The 20,076-nt window shown below is 50.7% G+C and overlaps 1 protein-coding gene across 1 annotated transcript in view; it reads left to right on the forward strand.

The window, feature by feature from the left end:
• Nucleotides 1–20,076, forward strand: part of ANKRD27 (ankyrin repeat domain 27) — a 55,873-nt gene that overhangs the window by 21,419 nt on the left and 14,378 nt on the right. The window contains exons 7-22 of the mRNA XM_007101643.4: nucleotides 202–255; nucleotides 362–427; nucleotides 515–591; nucleotides 1,404–1,525; nucleotides 2,606–2,684; nucleotides 3,184–3,316; nucleotides 7,818–7,910; nucleotides 8,975–9,102; nucleotides 9,604–9,686; nucleotides 10,514–10,629; nucleotides 11,657–11,749; nucleotides 12,972–13,169; nucleotides 15,220–15,279; nucleotides 15,370–15,489; nucleotides 16,523–16,567; nucleotides 19,048–19,170. Coding sequence (XP_007101705.2) covers nucleotides 202–255; nucleotides 362–427; nucleotides 515–591; nucleotides 1,404–1,525; nucleotides 2,606–2,684; nucleotides 3,184–3,316; nucleotides 7,818–7,910; nucleotides 8,975–9,102; nucleotides 9,604–9,686; nucleotides 10,514–10,629; nucleotides 11,657–11,749; nucleotides 12,972–13,169; nucleotides 15,220–15,279; nucleotides 15,370–15,489; nucleotides 16,523–16,567; nucleotides 19,048–19,170 — 1,590 coding nt within the window. The remainder of the gene's footprint in view (nucleotides 1–201; nucleotides 256–361; nucleotides 428–514; nucleotides 592–1,403; nucleotides 1,526–2,605; nucleotides 2,685–3,183; nucleotides 3,317–7,817; nucleotides 7,911–8,974; nucleotides 9,103–9,603; nucleotides 9,687–10,513; nucleotides 10,630–11,656; nucleotides 11,750–12,971; nucleotides 13,170–15,219; nucleotides 15,280–15,369; nucleotides 15,490–16,522; nucleotides 16,568–19,047; nucleotides 19,171–20,076) is intronic.

Raw genomic sequence — 20,076 nt, forward strand, 5'->3', positions numbered from 1 at the left:
GAGGCCTGCGTACCGCAAAAAAAAAAAAAAAAAAAAAAAAAAAAAGATATATTTATGTATAACTGAATCGCTGTGCTGTGCAGCAGAAATTAACACAACATTGTGAATCAACTAAATAAACCAAAAAAAAAAAAGAGAGAGACTTACAGTTTGCCCACATGCTAGTTCATCCTCTGTAACTGTACTCGTCTTGTCCTCCAGAAAGTGCTCGCCAAGCAGGAGGCCCAGATGAACCTGATGAAGCAGGCTGTAGAGGTAAGGGGCCAGGGCAGCGAGGGGAGAGAAGACGGCAGTGCTGGGGGCTCCTTTGTTGCCCACCCCCCACTCACATGCCTTGAACTGGGTCCCGTTGATTTCACAGATGTATGTCCAGCACGATATTTACGACCTGATCTTTAAATATGTGGGGACCATGGAGGCAAGTGAGGTAGGTTCTCCATCATCATCATCCAGGATGGAAGCCCTGTTCTAAGCCTTTTAAGACATTTGAAGCTTCATTAAAATCTCTTGTTAGGATGCTGCCTTTAACAAAATCACAAGGAGCCTTCAAGATCTTCAGCAGAAGGATATTGGTGTGAAACCTGAGTTCAGGTAAGGGTTTGCGCTGCTGTGGCCGTGTCCTCAGGGGCTGGGGCACCGTTCGCCATCCCCCCCACCCCCACCCCCGAAGCAGCAGTGGTGGCACTGATTTGACATGGTTCAGACCGTAGAGCAGGGCAGTTATTTGTGACCAAAGATAAAGGGGCTGAGGTTGGCAGATGACTGTTTCGGAGCTGGCATGCTCCTGCACCCGTTTGCCAGCATCCGGTGAGTGGGAGCCAGAAGGGGTGGGTTCGTACACGGCTGGTCTCTGGGCAGGCACGCAGCTCACCCAGGTGGGCCCTGCACACAGATATCTCTCCTCCCTGCCAGGCTGAGGGACCCCTGCCTTAGGGGCGTCTCCTTTTGGATTAAGTTTCATTTTATTACAAAACTGTCTAGGGACTTCCTTGGTGGTCCAGCGGTTAAGACTTCGTGCTTCCCTGCAGGGGGCACGGGTTCCATCCCTGGTATGCCGCGCAGCTCAGCCAAAAAGTAAAAAAAAAAAAAAAAAAAATCTAAACTGTTTATGTCTAAACTGCCCCCCAGCCCATTGGCCTATTTCACTCTGGGGCTAAGGCTTGCTGATTTTTTTTTTCCTAATTTTCTGGTGCAGCTACATCACCTGGCAGCTTGATTGGCATCTTGAAAGCTGCTGGGTTTTGCCAGTGACCTGAGTCAGATTACTTCTGAGTTTCTATTTTTGTTTGTCTTTACTTAACAGTTTGCTGTAAGAAATGTGAATCTGCGGTATGGGATTAGATCCAAGAAGGAGGGCCCTCACACCATGGTCTTATGTGGTCACTTTGCAAATTATTTTGCAGCTTCAACATACCTCGTGCCAAGAGGGAGCTGGCTCAGCTGAACAGGTGCACGTCCCCGCAGCAGAAGCTGGCTTGTGTGCGGAAGGTGGTGCAGCTGATCACCCAGTCTCCCAGCCAGAGAGGTGTGTGCTCGGGGAAGGGGCCTGCACTGGGGTGGCTGCACACAGCCAGATGCAAACGTCTGTTGAGAAGCAGTGCCATTTTAAAGGGTCATAGAGATGGGTGGATGTGCAGCAGAGCATTTCCGTGTGAGCGCCCCGGCGTCTGATCTGAGGAGTGGGTGCCTAGTAATGGGGGTCGGGGGTGGGTGGGTAGGTGAGGCATCTTTAGGGTGAGAAAATGCTGGTGGAGAAGCAGCGGCCTCAAAAACGAGCCAAACTGGTGCTAGAAACATGGGGGTTCAACTGTTAAGTTGTTCTCTCTAATTTTGTATACGTTTAAAATTTTCCATTATAAAAAGTAAAAACAAAATAAGTTAAGAAAAAAGTAAGGAGAAGGCAGATCTGTGTGGGCAGATAGGGGGTGATCTTCGAAGCATATTATCAATGAATGAAATGAACAGGAATGTGTACGGTGGATACCCTTCCAGCAGCATTGCGGAAAGGGGGCGACTCTGTATCCGTATATGCAATGGGGAGATCATAGACCGTCTGTGGACAGGTACGTGGGAAGCAACAGCAGTGACCTCTGGGAAAGAAGTCTGGGTGGCAGGGATGGGAGAGATGTGCACGGTTTGCTCTTTTGTACTTTTTGAAATTTTAAATGTGTGAATGCATCACTTAAACAAAATTTTAATGAAAGAAATAGAGTCAAGCTGCAAATCGGCATTAGACTCTGAGGTGTATAAAACGGATTCCAGGAGGAAAGAGGCTTTTGGCAGTGGCTCTCTGGCACACCTTCAAGTTGTATCCACCATTGCCGACTTCCTCGGGTTCTTTATCTGTCCCGGGAGGTAGCGAGGGGTGGTCTGCTTGCAGTTTGCTTCTTCTGCACGTGTTCTGAGGATGCTAAGCATTCATTTTCCCCTGGAGTCTGACATCTATTCAGGACACTAGAAAGGAAATTGTGCGATTGAATTTCTCCCTGATGTGTCATCTTCCTGGATTGTGGTTTTGTGGGTTGGATGGTGGTGGGGAGTTGATAACACTTGTCGGTCCATTTGAGTCCCAGGATGGCTCTGAACATGTGTTTCCCCCTTGCAGTTAACTTGGAGACCATGTGTGCTGATGATCTGCTATCAGTTCTGTTGTATTTGCTTGTGAAAACAGAGATCCCTAATTGGTAATATTTTTTGTTAAAATGCTTTTTCAAAATGGCAGCACTGTACTGGGGTGGTTTTAGCATCACTCTAGGAAACTGAGTGCTCCTTATGAGCCGGGTACTGCCCTGCCTTCGTCCTGCAAGGGGTGGCTGTCATTCCACGTACAGATGGGGAAACTGAGGCCCAGCGAGCTTACATTTCTCATTCTGGAGCATGTGTCTAGTCAGTGGCTGAGTGGGAAGCAGATTCCAATTCTGTCTGGCTCCAAAGCCCATCCTTTTCCCACAGAAATGCAAGTTCCCTGTATAATTACCAGCTTTCTAAAAACTAGCCCATTCCAGAAAAGTCGCAAGTAGCTTTACTTATTTTCCTAACTGTGCTCCCTCTATATAAAGATCCAGGGAGAAGCAGCCCTAGCTCCCAGGAGCTAACCGACTTGGTGATGAAGCGAATAGCATTGTTTCTGCCAAAGTGTTAATTGGGTATACAACAATAAAACTTTTTTCTTCCTTTTATTAGGATGGCAAATTTGAGTTATATCAAAAACTTCAGATTTAGCAGCTCAGCAAAAGATGAACTGGGATACTGCCTGACCTCAGTTGAGGCTGCAATTGAATATATTCGTCAGGGAAGCCTCTCCGTTAAGCCACCGGTAAGGCCTGCCTCCTTCTCTGCCCTTTCTTTGTGAGTGTCAGGGCGTGTGTGATGGGGTTCTCGGTGGTGTGGGGGAGGGGCGGTCAGAGGTGCTCTCCCGAGAGAATGGGGCCTCAGCCCAGTGAGTGAACACTAGTCCCCCGTAGGCTGTGAAAGTTTGTGCGTTATCTTGGCTTTCACATTGTTGATCTGCTTCATTAATCCTTGTCATCCTCAAAAGCACATGGGCAGAAGGGGAAGCTAGAAGCGGTGAATTGGGGTATCCTGATCACGATGGGCAAGAGATGAGATTACTAACGTCTGCAGTTTTCAGGACTCAGTGGCCCTATTATTATTTTCTTGGTTGGTTGGTGAGCTTTGGCTAGTGGAGGCGATTATGTTCCCATGAGAACTGTGAGACTCTTGAACCAAGATTGCACTGCTGGCTTGTTTCACTGCCATACCAACGAGCAAAACGTGACAGTACTCACAGAAATTGCAAAGTTGAGATCAATTGAATGAAGAGATTTCTGTATTAAAAACCAAGAGTCCTGGGACTTCCCTGGTGGCCCAGTGGTTAAGAATCTGCCTGCCAGTGCAGGGGACATGGGTTCGAGCCCTGCCACGTGCTGCAACTACTGAAGCCCACGTGCCTAGAGCCCGTGCTCCACAACAAGAGAAGCCACCACCCCGCAACGAAGAGTAGCCCCCGCTCGCCACAATTAAAGAAAGCCCGCGTGCAGCAACGAAGACCCAACGCAGCCAAAAAAAAAACAACAACAAAAAAACACCAAGAGTCCTGAGGATTGAACATTCGCTTGATCTTAATTTTCCCCTGATGTTAGAAGCTCCCAAAGTAATAAGTTGAAACACGTGGAAAAGAACATAGGCCTGTTCAGACAGGAACCCTCGGGTACAAGCAGTTCCCTGAATTCATTTATTGTTAACATGTTTATGTATTTTCTAGTCTTTTTCCTTGCCATGTATACTTTACATAATTGAAATTGTATTGTAGATAGCCTTGTATAGTTTTTCCCCAAAATGAATAGTTCTATTTTTTTCTGATTAGAAAACTGTTTGCTTATAAATAATATGTGAGATATAAAAAGCAGCAGTGAAGACAACAAAAGCCTCCCATAAACACACTAGTTGGGGATCACTTATTAACATTTTGGTATATATATGTCTTTTTTTGCACTTACACAATTCTATTTTTAACCAGAATTTGAGCTTATGCTGCACTTGCTGGCACGTAGCCCGGTAGTATCGTGGTGCTTTTGCTGAAGAATTAAGTTCTGCTCTGATTGCCCACACATATACGCAGGTGAAATTAGAGGCTGTGCATCTCCTCTCAGATGTGGCTGGCTGTGACTCTCGTGAAAAGTTGTTTCTAATTTAGGGGGAAATCGTTAACATTCTAGAATGCACACGTGAGTGTTCACGGGCGCCTCTGTATACGCACAGGTCTGCAGAGTCAGAAATGCCACTCGGGGCTTCCCTGGTGGCGCAGTGGTTAAGAAGTCACCTGCCAAGGCAGGGGACACGGGTTCGAGCCCTGGTCCGGGAAGATCCCGCATGCCGCGGAGCAACTAAGCCCGTGCGCCACAACTCCTGAGCCCGTGCTCTAGAGCCCATGAGCCACAACTACTGAGCCTTGCGTGCATGCCGCAACTACTGAAGCCCGCACGCCTAGAGCCCGTGCTCGGCAACAGGAGAAGCCACGGCAATGAGAAGCCTGTGCGCCACAATGGAGAGTGGCCCCCGCAACTAGAGAAAGCCCGCGCCTAGCAAAAAAAACCCAGTGCAGCCAAAAATAAAATAATAAATAGATAAATAAATTTATAAAAAAAAAAAAAGGAAATGCCGCTCACTTCTGGAGTTGGGCAGCAAGATTTCTTAGTTTGAATTGTCTTCTGTGAGGTTCTAGGAGCACGTGTTGTTCCCATGGTGCCTGCGGAGGTTTTCCATCATGGCCCTGCCCTTCTGGTTCTTTCCCTCTGATGGGTCTCCCTTTCTGGACCCACTACCCTGCAGAGGACTTGCCTGATGCTCCTCGCTGGGACCAGGGGTGCCCCTTGTCACCTGGAGGGAGGTGCCCACCTCTTGAAGGTGCTCCCGTCCCCTTGCTGCACCCATCCTGTACCACAACCATCCTGCTTTCTTACTTTCCGTGGCGTGTAGGCAGGAAGTCTAACGCTTGAAGGCCTTTGGCCAGAGAGTAGAGAGGTGGTTGACCAAACACTAACAGCTTCTCACACATAATTTTCCTTCAGAAAATATTCCAAGTGGGATTGTGGCAGTGTTTGAGGGGTGGCCCCTCTTGTGCTGGTGTTGCTTTGAGTCCAGCCCTTGGGCAAGTCTGTTTGTCTCTCTGAGCCTCTGTCTCTCCTGTCTGCACTGGGGATCGTGTTATGCGTTTCACCCTTGCCAGGTGGTTGCGAGAATCAAATGGCATATTTGGAAGTGCCTTTTCCAAGTGTGAAGTGATACTGATGCCCTTCCTTGATCTTGCAACACCTGCATCTGGATGTCTCTGTTGCCTGGCTCTCTGGTGCATCCTGCGTGGATAGCCCCAAGGATGGCCGTTAGCTTGGGTGGGCAAGCGGGGGACACAGCCCAGTGCGCCCCTCTTGTCTGGGCTGTCAGACCCTGGTCCTGCACTCCCGGATTGGAGGGTGGTTGGTCCCCGTGGACTTGCGACAAGGTGGCATCATTCTCTCGGCTGGCCATGGAGCCCGAGCCTTGGGTCTCGAGTGGGTCAGGCCTGAGACATGTCCTTTTACCTTCATGGACAGAGCAGGTGTTGTGGCTTCCTTGTCTTTTGTGATGCCAGCGTTGGGATTCCATCTGTGGCATTGCCTGTGCCTTAGTGCAGTTCCATCTAGGAAAGTGCGAGGCCACGGCTGCTTGTTGGTATTGATAGAATTTCCCGGGGAAAGAGCCCAAGTGTATCTCCACACAGCAGGTGAGGTTTCTGAAAAGCATTAAGGACTAAGTGTTAGGAAATCAGATAATGTTTTACTATTGACTCTTTATATACTATAGTGTAGTTTCACAGAAAATTTCTCCCCAAGACATAATCATACTTGAGATGACCGTAAACATTCTTTAAGCATGTTCATTAATGAAGACTTGAGCTTTTTTGAAAATAACCATTACTGGGATGACTCTAGATTTACCTTTGTGGACAGAAAAAAATGGAGGAGAACCTTGAAAGGATCTCCACCCTTCTCTGCTCCAGCTTTGCAGGTCTTTTTCACATTACTGGGCTTCCAATAAGTAGTATTTACCCTTTTCCTGAATTGGTCTTAGCTGATATGCCATCTCTTCTGGTTGCTCATTCTTCCCTGACCAGTCAGTCCTGGCAGACCTGCCTCTTTTCATCAGTGCCCTTCAAACAGTCACCTAAGTGGAGGAAAGAGCCCCAAATTTACCTGAACGATAAGGTCTTTGATGTTTTTCTGATTTACAGCTCAGCTGTAAATCCCTGCATAAAACAGGTTGATCGAGCCTTAACACAGCATATACCGACTGGAAGCAAAGGTGGCTCTACGTCTGAGGGTTGGTGTTTGTTTGCCTAGACAACCCCGTGAGGGCGGCTGGCGTGAGGGGCCCTGCTTGGCAGTGGGCCCCAGAAGTGCTGCCAGCTCTGTCTTTAACTGGACCTCTTCATCAGAACCTAGGGGGCCACAGAGAGAAATGTTCCCATAATTTTCTCAGGATTTGGAGAGTTCTTCTGGCAGCCGCTGGCTGGAAACAATTCCGTCTGTCTCCCACCAAGATTCTTTTCGAGGAAGTTAATTTGTTACCAGTTTAGTCACAGGTGCTCAAGTGAGCATTGAAGTGTCTCACTAGAAATGATTTCATAGAGAAAGGATACATTTTTAGATTTCTATATCTAGGTAAAAATTACCTGCACTATGAAGACCTGAGTTTATTCATTGGGATGGACCCCATATTTTATTGGACTTTGGGCCAGTGGCCGTGTTGTCTGATGTTTTAGTAAGTGTGTGCAAAAAGCAGGACCCTTCTCTCTCTTGCTGGTTCACACTGGGAAGGGTAGACCAGCCTGTCACATGGTTCTCCTGTCTGTGGGCCCAGGTAACATGCAGCGGACAGGGCTCTGCAGGCATTAGGACAGATGTTTTGAGAGGAGGGGGAGGCCGGGACAATCCAGGTTTCCACGTGGGGGATGGTGCTGTGTGCATGCCACATTCCACACACACACACACACACACACACACACACACACACACACACACACGGAGCCATCATGCTGCCCTCTCCCAGATTCCTGCCGGGAAGCTGTCATCAGACCCCCACTTCCTGGAGAGGCAGACAGGGAGTCCCTCTCCCAGCCTGATGAGGGTCTGTTGTGCGGCTCCCTGGGGGTTGGGAGAGGCACTGCCGGTCCTGTTTTGTGGGAAACAGCAGGGATCATTCCTGGGTCCTCTGTTTTCAAGGATCTGCACTGACAGCTCATGACATGTGATAAAACGGATTGTCGGCTTTTCCTGCAGGAGTCCGAGGGATTTGGCGACAGACTGTTCCTTAAGCAGAGAATGAGCTTGCTGTCTCAGATGACCTCAACTCCCATTGACTGCTTGTTTCAGGTAAGACACGCAGAGGTCCTGCGGGCACAGATGTGTGAGGGGCTCTCCATCCTCCCACATCTCTGTAGAATCCGTCAGGGTGGTCCGTGTAGTTCAATGCAGGAGTTCGTTTTGTGCTCGAGGGAGTGATAGGGATTCTGGATCAGCTCGGCTGCCCGTCTCCCCCGACGTGAGCTTCTCTGTAGCCCCACTGAGCAGCATAGCGAGGGCACCGGGTCCTGCGTGTGGAACCCTCTGCCCGGCTGTCCTCCTCTCCGCCTTTGGCGAAACATGGCCGGACCTTCCCAGTCAGCTCAGTGTCATCTCACTGGCAGCTCTGCCAGAACTGATGCCTCTTCTCGGCTCCGGGAGCCCCAGTTACAGATGTCTGTGTGAGTGTGCTGGGCTGGGAGCAAGGCACCGACCGGGTGGTGGTCTGATCCTCAGGCATAGGCAGGCGGTTCCTTCCTCAGATCTGAGCTACCGCTGGGAGGCTGGCGAGGTTCCCTACGAGGCAGTCGTCAGAGGGCCACCTGGGGCCAGAGTGGGTTCCATGGAGGACCCAGAGCTATGCACCCCTCAGAACATCTCACTCCCTGTGGGGAATACATCCGGGCCTCACAGAGGTGAGCCCTGCAGGTTTGCTTGTTGATGGGGTCTTGTGAAAATTGCAGCTGTTCTGCAAACCAAGGCTCTATTAGATTACAAGACGATTTGACCCTTTAATGAGGGGTCAAAATCTACACCAAGGCTCAGGATGTATTGCCCCCTACTCCTGTTGCTCTGGAAATTTTGTCTTATTGTTGTTTCTTTAGTTTTGGAAAAACCCTAACATTTATAAAAATAAAAGAGAGTAGTACAATGAAGGAACTCCCGCGTAGCCATCTCCCAATCCTGTTTCATTTCTATCCCCCCGCCCCACTTTTCCCCATCCACCCAAATTATTTTGAAACAAGTCCCAGAGAACAAATTGTTTCATCCATCCATACGTAGATGTGTGTTTCTGTAAGGATGCTCAGAAAATTCACACCTTAGAGAGAGAATAGTTCCTTAATATCAATAGTGCTTTTGACGTCACTTTTTAGCACATCGCATCAGGTAACCAGAAAGAAGTGGAAAGACTTCTGAGCCAGGAAGACCGAGATAAAGATGCCGTCCAAAAGATGTGTCACCCTCTGTGCTTCTGTGATGACTGTGAGAAACTCGTCTCTGGGTACGAGGGTCCAATGTGGGCTCAGCGCCAGGAAAGGGGGAGACTCGGGGCCTGGGCGGAACTTTACCACTTGTTTGCTGTGAGATTTGGAATAAGGAACTTATCGCGGCACTTTGCTTCCTCTGCTGTGAAGTGGAGAGAGTAACGTCTGCCACTTTGGAGAATCAGGTGGAATAAAGATTGTAAACATACCTGGCACCCTGCTCGGCTGCTTTACCAGGGGAGGTGGGCAGAGGACATGCCCCAGGCTCGGAAAGTGGGTTTTAGGTTGGGAGGACTGTCAGCTCCTGCCTGTAACCTTTTTGGTTTCCCCTTATCCTTATTGGGCTCTTTTGCTGGTTGTCAAGGCCTGGAGGGTGGGCGGGGAGAGAGGCCCTGCGGAAGTTGGGGCTTCTGCTCTCTGGGACACGGTAGAGGAGACCCAGCTTGGATCATACCCGGAGATCTGTCTTCTTGTCCCAGAACCCTGGTGTATTTCTCTGTATCCTCTTTCTCTTTTAGGAGGCTGAATGACCCCTCCATTGTCACTCCATTCTCCAGAGACGACAGGGGTCATACACCGCTCCATGTGGCTGCCCTCTGCGGTACGTGGGTGAAGGGATGGGGCCGAGGGTGGCCCTGCAGAGAGAGGGTGGCTGCTGGGTCTCACCGTGTGGATGCCTGGTACTGCCCCGGGGCTGGTGGTACAGCCAGGGAAGGCTTGAATCTGAGCTATGAGCATGGCCTCCGAATTGGGGTTCTTACATTCCTCCTTAAAAAAAAATAACTTTACTGTCTTTAATTTATTTTTTTATTCTTTTTTTTTTTAAACATTCTTTTCCGGTATGGTTCATCATAGGATATTGAATATAGTTCTCTGTGCTATACTGTCTTTTAAAGTGCACATGCCAAAAAAAATGTGCGCATTCAAGGTAGAAAACACAAACATCTGTAGTATCACCCGCCATCCTTCTGTCTCCCAGAGATCATTTTGATTCATGACCGTCTGAAATGTCAGCATGCTTGTGAGTGTGTGTGTATAAAATAGATGATGCTGTGGGGATCATACTTTTCTGTACGGTGTTTTTTTCACTCGGCGACACGTAAACACATTTCTCCATGTCAGTATTTTTTACTGGTTGCACAATATTCCATCCTGTGGATTGATGCACCATAGACTCTTCTCTGGACGTCTAAGGCTCTTTTCTCCTACCTTCTGTGGCCTGGGGGCTGCACTGGAGCCGAGTCCCCTCCAGGGGCCACCCTGGAGTGTTTGGAATCTGCAGAGTCTGACTTCACGTTAGCACTGGTTCCCCCCAAGCAGAAAAATGCCTCCCGGCGTGTCTCGTGCCGGGGGATGAGAGGGTGAAATAATGCCATGTCTTCGCTTGCAGGGTTTGGAAAGCCCGCTCTCTTCCCTTCTGTTCTGTAGGGCAGGCGTCCCTCATCGACTTTCTGGTTTCCAAGGGCGCGGTGGTGAACGCTACAGACTACCATGGCTCCACCCCGCTCCATCTCGCTTGTCAGAAGGGCTGTCAGAGCGTGACGGTGAGCAGCTGGGCTCAGACGGGCTGGGCTCTGCGCGCGGCTTTGCAGGGCCGGCCCCTCCTGCGTTCCACGCTGGCTCGGTCGGGCCGCAGGGAGGGCTGGGGTCTCAGGCACCTCGCCGAGGGTCTGCTGGGCAAAAGCTGTTAGGTGTAGATTTGAAATGTCACGGTAATATGGGGGAAGAAGGGTGGGGCTGTAGATTTTTTTTAATCTCTAAACTTTTTTTTTTTTTGTATCATACTTTTTAATAATGAGATAGGATTTTCCTTCACGCACCCCCAAGATCCTAGAAATATTTTAAATAGGGCCCCAAGATGGACTTTCCCGTAGACTTAACACCTACTGATGAGAAGACAGGCCAGAAACTAGAAAGGCAAAATTATTTTGCCAGTCAGTGATGTTTCAATTTCAGCTTAAGTTGTTTGGTACATAAAGTGCCTCAGTTACTGCTAGCGATGGATGGGTGTTGTTTTTCTTTCTTTCTTCTTTCTTTTTTTTAACCTTTTATTGGAGTAGAGTTGATTTACAATGTTGTGTTAGTTTCAGGTGTTCAGCAAAGTGAATCAGTTATACATAAACATATATCCACTCTTTTTTTTTTTTTTTTTAGTAATCTCTAAACTTTTTATCAGGAAGCATGAGAGTGATGATAATATTTTTTGCTTTTGTTTTTTAAAATTTAAATTTTTTTTTGTTTAAAAGTATAGTTGATTTACAACTAGTTGTGTTAGTTTCAGGTGTATAGCAAAGTGATTCAGATGTATATGTGTGTGTGTATATATATATATAATGTATTTCTTTATATGTATAGTATATATTACTATATATTCTATATATAGTATATATTCCTTTTCAGATTATTTTCCATTGTAGGGTTGATGTAATTTTAACTGTAGTGTAAGTAGCTAAGGTTGAAGATGGAGAGCAGCGACTTCCCGCTGTGAGGCTCTAGGCCGAGCTCCTGAGGAAGCACCGCCTGCGCTGCCGGGCTCGCAGGTACTCACTGCTCTCCTCTCTCCTTTGCAAGCTGCTACTGCTGCACTACAAAGCCAGCGCCGAAGCGCAAGACAACAACGGCAACACCCCTCTGCACCTGGCCTGCACCTACGGCCACGAAGACGTAAGTGGTCCTTGCTGCGCCGAGGGCGGCCGTGTTTACCCTTTCTCACAGAGAAAAGTGAATTTCCAGTTGGTTGAATGTCGTATTTTATGTTGACAGTCGTTGGAACATTTGGCATATAATTTTTTTAATTAAAAAATTTAAAAACACGTTTGTGTGTGTGTGTGTGTGTGTGTGTGTGTGTGTGTTATTTTTTTCCTAACCACCCTCTCTCGCTTCTCTCCATGGTAACAGCCAGGTAGATTTATACAGATGTGGCTTGAGCCTGGGTTAGGTGGTTGATGAGCGAAAACGAGATCATACCCCACACAATTTTATGCAGCTTATTTTCCTAACTTAACCATGGACATCCCATAGGTCAATAAATGTAGATCTAACCCGTTCTGTAATCGCTACACATAGTCTATGACGTGTGTTGTGTCAGGGTCCTTAAGACCACTCCCCAGTTCAGTGGTTCGCTAGGAGGGCTCACAGGATGAGCATATGGTTGTATTCACAGCTGTGATTTATTGCAGTAAAGGGACACAGAGCAAACTCAGCCAAAGGGAAGGTCCAAGGATGAAGTCCGGAGGAAACCAGGTGCAGGCTTCCAAGAGCATCTCCCTGTGGAGTCACTCAGGACAGCTTATTCCTCCAGTAACGAGTCGTTAACAACACGTGCGAAGTGTTTTCCTTCTGGGAAGCTCATTAGGGACTCAGTGCCCAAGATTTTGGTTGGAGGCTGGTTGTGTGAACACCCTTTTACCTAGAACAATTCAACATTCCAGACTCCCAGAAGGACAGCAGGTGTTCAGCATAAACCACTGTTGGACAAACTAGGCCCAGTGAGCCCCTCTCATCAGTCAGGGGACTGTGAGAACGCTCCCCAAATCCAAGCTCCCACGGAACATCGCAAGTCAAGGGGGCCAGCCTTGCAAGCAGGCCTCTCCAGTGATGGCGGCCTCAGGCCTGCTCTGGTGACTCCTTTCTGCACATGATGTGTGACAATTTATTCAGCCATTTCTTATTGATTGGCAGTTGGGTTCTTTACAAACAAAACCAAAAACGATGTGTCCTGATCAGGTGATCTGGAACCCTGGAGGTCTAATGTTCTGTTACTGTATGTTTGCTTGGCAGATGGTGCCTCGATCGAATTGGGACGTGGGCCGAGGCTGCGGGCTGCACAGATCTGCCCGAGGCCGGGCGTGTGAGTTCACGGTGGCCTTTCCCATTCTGTTTGCAGTGTGTGAAGGCTCTGGTCTACTACGACGTGCAGTCCTGCAGACTAGATATTGGTAACGAGAAAGGAGACACTCCCCTGCACATCGCTGCCCGCTGGGGTTACCAAAGCATCATAGAGACGTTGCTACAGAACGGAGCGTCCACAGAGATCCAGAACAGGCTGAAGGAGACGCCCCTCAAGTGTGCGTTAAACTCAAAGGTAGCCTTTCATCTCGGAGCAGCATTGTGACTTTAAACAATATCAGCGTCCGCAGCTTAGGTCTTGGCCGTGCTGTTCAAACCGTGCATTAGTCCCCAAGGCTGGAACTTGGCCGCATCCTCTCTGCCGCACTCGGGACCCGGTCGTTCACGGATTTTACCTATTCATCTTATTTTCCATCTTAGTAGGCGTTTTTCTCAGTGTCATGCCCGGAGCTGTTCCCAGCAGAGTTTGCCCCGGCCTCTGAGTGCTGTTGCTTTCTGGGCAGGTGGAGTGAGAGGAAATGGCACGGTGGCTCCGGCCGGGAAGAGCTGGGACAGGGTGTTGGAAGCAGCAAGCATCAGCTCCGTTTTCCTCTTCCTTCACCCTCAGCACCTAAAACTTCATTCTGATTTGGCCAACTTCGAACATCGTTGGGTGTGATTTCCTTCATAAATGATTCATTAATGAACTACTAGCCCGTCCTGCTGGTAATTTCTGGAAGCACGTAGTTTGGGGCCACACGTCGTGCACTGCTCGCTCATGAGCAGGTGGGGCGCGATGGGAGCTTCCAGAGGCCAGGCCTTCCCAGCAGCAGCTCTGTTGAAGGGGTGCCCTCAGAGAAGCGTGTTGGGCCAACTGGCCAGAGGAAGCCTAGGGCCCCGTGCGACGGCCATCCGGGGTCCTGGTGCCCAGAGCATCCCGGCTGGTGGCTCACATAGGTGATGCCGTTTTTATTTTGTTTTTTTTTTTTATAATTTTTTATAGATTTGTTTATTTATAAATTTATTTATTTTTGGCTGCGTTGGGTCTTCGTTGCTGCGCGTAGGCTTTCTCTAGTCGCGGCAAGTGGGGGCCACTCTTCATTGCCGTGCGCGGGCCTCTCACTGCGGTGGCCTCTCTTTTTGCGGAGCACGGGCTCTAGGCACGGGGGCTTCAGTAGTTGTGGCACGCGGGCTCAGTAGTTGTGGCTCGCTGGCTCCAGAGCGTAGGCCCAGCAGTTGTGGCACACAGGCTTAGTTGCTCCGCGGCACGTGGGATCTTCCCAGACCGGGACTCGAACCCGCGTCCCCTGCATTGGCAGGCGGATTCTTAACCACTGGGCCACCAGGGAAGCCCGGTGATGCCGTTTTAATACAGGTCTCCAAGTGTCTCCCTTTGCACAGGCCCTACTTTCTGCCTCTTGATGTTTTATAATTCCCAGTCCTCTTCTAGGGAGTTCTTTTAGTTTGTTCATGTCTTCTTCTAGGAGTAGCACAGTTTTTGTTTTTAAACCACTTTATTGAGGGATGATTGACATACAAAAAGCTGTACGTATTTAGTGTATACAACTTGATGAGCTTGGAGACAAGTGCACACCCATGAGACCAACACCACAATCTGTGCCATAAATACATCCATCACCTCCAGAAGTTTCCTCCCGCCCTCTTTATTTATCGATTATTATTATTATTATTTTGTGTGTGTAATAAGAACACAACATAAGACCTGTAGGAGTGTGGTTTTTGAAGGTTTAAATCCCTGCTCCTGACCCGGGGGCCTCAGTTGCCCATGCCCTCACGGGGTCTCAGCTTTGTAGCAGCCAGAGCCACGGAACTGGGTGATACCACCCTTGGCTTGAGATGCCCATGAGGGGCTGAGGGCACCTCTGCACTGGAGCTTCTCCAAAGGCCCTTCCAGAGGGAGCTCTGCAGACACAAGGAGCAGACAGCCTTCTGGGCTCAGCTTCGAGCTGGTCCCACTTAAGGCCCATGGCTGCCAGTGGAAAGTTCACACTTCAGGCCTGTGGACCACCAGCCCAGGCTGGATGAGGCAGCCTTTGAGGCCCCTCTGTGCCTGGGCTTCCCTTGTCCGCTGAGCCCGTTTGTGGGGAGCACTGGCTCCTCCTGTTGAACTTAGCGTGGTTCTGAGTAGGTTCCCGCCCGCTCTGGGCCTTGGTGTCCCCCCTGTCTCTCTGAGGGCCTGGCTGGGCCGCGCCGCTTTCCAAGGAGGTGGGCGCAGTGGGGCCATAGGGGTGGTGAGACCTTGGCGACCCATCTCAGTACTTTTCGCGTCCCCTTTGGCCTCCTAGATTCTGTCCATGATGGAAGCCCACCATCCGTCCTTCGAGAGGGGGCAGAAGTCTTCGGAGGTAAGAGAACGGGGCTGCGCTTGCCGGCCCTACTTGAGACCAGCCTCTGTCTGACCCTCACCCACCCCTCACCGGGCTCCCTGGCTGCAGGTGCCTGCGCGGCCCCCTCCGTGCTCCGTGGATTCCATCAGCCAGGGCTCCTGCGCCTCCAGCTTCTCCTCCGCGTCGCTGAGCTCCAGGCAAGAGGAGCCCAGAAAGGACTGCAGGGAGGTGAGGCCCCCGGAGCGAAGGGCAGAGAGGGGCGGGGGTGGCCTGCGTTCTGGGGGCCAGTTAGAGAGCCGCTGGGGCAGCGTGTCTGCTGTGGCGAAGGTCAGCGCCCTCGAGGGGAGCCCGGCCAGCCTCACCCTGTTTGCCCTTCACGGACGGACGTGTGTGTGTGTGTGCGCGTGTGTGTGTGAGGGAGAGAGAGAGAGAGAGAGAGATGGGGGGGTATTCTAAGAAAGGTACAGGTAAAGTCACCTGTAGGTCCACTGCTTTAAGATCATTTTACGAAGTAAATTCTCTGCCCTTACCTCCCGCTCCGTCCGCACCCCTGTTAACCTGATGTGTCTCATTCCTGACTTCCTGCAGAGTTTATGTAGACGTGTACGTGTTCTCACACGTTGCGTTTTGTAAAAGCTGACTCATAGCCTGTTTTGTTTGTTGGTGTGTTTTTTTCCGTCTGACCTACCGTAGACCTTGTCCGTTGTCAGCCCACAGAGCAGACCATGGCGTGGATGTGCCCATCCCCTGCGGATGGGGAGCCCTCACTGACTCCACCCCGGGCTCCTCCTCCCCTGTCACCCCCAGGCTGCGACCTGCTCTCGGAGGGCCCAGTAAGCCTAGCTCGATGCAGAACCACAGCAAAGAAAGCCAAGAGGTGTGCTCCAGAGTCTAACAGAGGCCTGGAGCCGTTCCTAGGGGGGTGCCCGCCCTCATGGTACCTGTAGCTGGCAGATAATGAGAGCTGAATAGATGCAGTTCCGAAGGGTGGCTGCCCTCTTAGGAAGCGCCTGTGCTCCCAGGTGGCCGTCGTCCCACCGTGCCACGTGAATGGCAGGTCATCTTATAGACCTTACACGGAAGGTGCACGCCGGCCCCTCCTGGATGCCCTATCTGAACAGCTTTGGGGATGTGTTTGAAAGATACTGAATGAGATCAAGAGACACACGAAAGCTACTAGGTTTTCAGAAGGTTGTTTGTATCATTTCTATTCTTATTATAGTTTTATAATTTTCCTTACATTCTTTTTCCTTTTATTAAGGTAGAAAAACTTTTAAGAGCCATTGCTGATGGAGACCTAGAAATGGTAAGTTTTTAGAAGTGAATTTCAAGCAGCTTGCTCTCAGCCTAAGCAGCTGTGCTCATGTGTCTTATCTCCAGGTGAGTCAGGAGCTGTCAGGGTTCTTTGTTCACGTTCACGCAGAAGGGGTGCATTTCATGAGTACTTGCTGATGGGATGTGACGTGCCCCCTGCAAGTAACGAGGCAGGTGGAATAACTCTGCAGTGTGAGCCTATAGCTGCCCTTTAGACACTCATATTCCAGGAGGGTAGCGATGTTGGCAAGAGGACGAGCCTGTGTCCCGGGGCACAGAGCGTGGGCTTGGGGCCAGAGTCCACTAGCCGGGAGCAGGGTGAACAGACCTGGTGGGGAAGGGTGGAGGTGGCGAAGGGGAGGCCAGAGCCCAGAGGGTGTTGGTGTGGCCCTGCAGGGGTTGTGGACGGTGTGAATCCCTGGCTGGGAGGCTGAGTCTCAGACTTGGGGCTCCAAGGACTCACAAGCAAGTGTCCGAACGAGATGGTGCTAAGGTGTCAGGGAACATCTATGATGAGATCACTGGAGACGCCCATGGGCAGCTCCCCTGGCTTGCCTTTGGCTTCCTGAAAGGAATTTGTTCTGTCTTCCACTTTAAAAGGAGGGGTAAATTAACGCTTACCAGTTTAGGAGGCCCGAGTGGATCAGATTTACAAGAGTGCTTCACAGGGATGTGTATTTCAAGAGTGCTTTTTGCCAATGATGGAGCTTGAGGTGGTGGACAAAAATTCCTGGTATCTGATCATCACAGCCTCTGGGCTATTAAGAATAGGAAGGTAGTTGGCAGTGTCTTCGCGTCTGCCCAGAGGCCACTGTGAATCCATCAGCCTGACACGTGGTCACTCGGGGGGCGGCGGTGCGGGGGGAGGACACAGGCGTCTGGATCTGGCTGTCGCTCCCCTTGAGAGACCAGCCCCAGGGCACCCAGTGTTCTTGCGGGGGAAGCAAAGGAAGAGTTCCCCAGGCTCCCTATGAGCCGCGGCGAGAGCCAGTGTGGAGAAGAGATTGTGACCATCCCTGTGTCATGATGCATCTGCTCTGTGCCTGAAGCTGCCGCCCCTCGGCTCCCTTCCGCCCCCCCGTCTTGTTCCTTCTAATCACCAAGAGTAGCTGCCCTTGGTCCCATCCGTCCCAGACAGTCTGTTAGGTGAGGCCCTGGTTCAGGTGAGGGCTTTGGTGTATGTGGAAGGGACCTGGAGCGGGGGATGTTTGGGATTGAACGGGTTCTTCCTGGGGCCCTTTGTCACTCCTTACACGAGTGGATCAGATTTACAAGAGTGCTTCACAGGGATGTGTATTTCAAGAGTGCTTTTTGCCAATGATGGAGCTTGAGGTGGTGGACAAAAATTCCTGGTATCTGATCATCACAGCCTCTGGGCTATTAAGAATAGGAAGGTAGTTGGCAGTGTCTTCGCGTCTGCCCAGAGGCCACTGTGAATCCATCAGCCTGACACGTGGTCACTCGGGGGGCGGCGGTGCGGGGGGAGGACACAGGCGTCTGGATCTGGCTGTCGCTCCCCTTGAGAGACCAGCCCCAGGGCACCCAGTGTTCTTGCGGGGGAAGCAAAGGAAGAGTTCCCCAGGCTCCCTATGAGCCGCGGCGAGAGCCAGTGTGGAGAAGAGATTGTGACCATCCCTGTGTCATGATGCATCTGCTCTGTGCCTGAAGCTGCCGCCCCTCGGCTCCCTTCCGCCCCCCCGTCTTGTTCCTTCTAATCACCAAGAGTAGCTGCCCTTGGTCCCGTCCGTCCCAGACAGTCTGTTAGGTGAGGCCCTGGTTCAGGTGAGGGCTTTGGTGTACGTGGAAGGGACCTGGAGCGGGGGATGTTTGGGATTGAACGGGGTCTTCCTGGGGCCCTTTGTCACTCCTTGCAGGCTTTTGCTGACTTCCTCAGTGCTCAGAACCAGGCCTAGAAATGTATTTATATTGTTTTCTTTTCTCATGTTTGATATCCTAGAAATTTGTGTTTACTGGAACATAAATCTGACCTGTTAGGGGTCTTTTCAGTGCTTTCACCTGTGGGCTAGGGCATTAAAGTGGAAAGGACACTGGCGTGGCATCAGAGAGCCTGTGATTAGGTTCTGGCCACCACCTCCTCATTCTGTGGCCTTGAACAAGTGGCCCCCGGAGTGAGTCTCCTCCCCGGTAGGATGAGACGGACCGGTTGTTGAAAGCGGACAGTTAGATGACATAAGAGGAGGTGCTCACGAAATGCTCCAGGACAGGGCTCGAAAGCCATCACACTGAAGCAACACCGCTCTGCCCCTGGAATCCTCAAGAGGGAGCAGCCATCATTTATAAGTTACTTTGGTGGTTGAGGAAATGTATCAGGAGGTCCTGATTAGAGGGGTGTGTGTGTGGGGTGTGTGTGTGTGTGTGTGTGTGTGTGTGTGTGTGTCTAAGATACCATAACTTGTAAAGAAGCTGAGGATGGGTTTTAAGTCCCTATTTCTCCTTACTGCCCGGTGCCAGGTGCGTTACCTGTTGGAGTGGACAGAGGAGGACCTGGATGAAGCGGAGGATGCTGTCAGGGCGGTGGATCTTGAATTTTGTCACCCCTTGTGCCAGTGCCCCAAATGTGCTCCAGCTCAAAAGGTTTGGCTTTTCTTCTATTGGGGGATGGGGGTAGAGGGCAAATTCTTCTTTTTCCCCTTAGGAAGTGTCCCGGGGCACAGAGCGTGGGCTTGGGGCCAGAGTCCACTAGCCGGGAGCAGGGTGAACAGACCTGGTGGGGAAGGGTGGAGGTGGCGAAGGGGAGGCCAGAGCCCAGAGGGTGTTGGTGTGGCCCTGCAGGGGTTGTGGACGGTGTGAATCCCTGGCTGGGAGGCTGAGTCTCAGACTTGGGGCTCCAAGGACTCACAAGCAAGTGTCCGAACGAGATGGTGCTAAGGTGTCAGGGAACATCTATGATGAGATCACTGGAGACGCCCATGGGCAGCTCCCCTGGCTTGCCTTTGGCTTCCTGAAAGGAATTTGTTCTGTCTTCCACTTTAAAAGGAGGGGTAAATTAACGCTTACCAGTTTAGGAGGCCCGAGTGGATCAGATTTACAAGAGTGCTTCACAGGGATGTGTATTTCAAGAGTGCTTTTTGCCAATGATGGAGCTTGAGGTGGTGGACAAAAATTCCTGGTATCTGATCATCACAGCCTCTGGGCTATTAAGAATAGGAAGGTAGTTGGCAGTGTCTTCGCGTCTGCCCAGAGGCCACTGTGAATCCATCAGCCTGACACGTGGTCACTCGGGGGGCGGCGGTGCGGGGGGAGGACACAGGCGTCTGGATCTGGCTGTCGCTCCCCTTGAGAGACCAGCCCCAGGGCACCCAGTGTTCTTGCGGGGGAAGCAAAGGAAGAGTTCCCCAGGCTCCCTATGAGCCGCGGCGAGAGCCAGTGTGGAGAAGAGATTGTGACCATCCCTGTGTCATGATGCATCTGCTCTGTGCCTGAAGCTGCCGCCCCTCGGCTCCCTTCCGCCCCCCCGTCTTGTTCCTTCTAATCACCAAG

This window comes from Physeter macrocephalus, chromosome 17 (assembly GCF_002837175.3).
Source record: "Physeter macrocephalus isolate SW-GA chromosome 17, ASM283717v5, whole genome shotgun sequence".
NCBI classification, from domain to species: Eukaryota; Metazoa; Chordata; class Mammalia; order Artiodactyla; family Physeteridae; genus Physeter; species Physeter macrocephalus.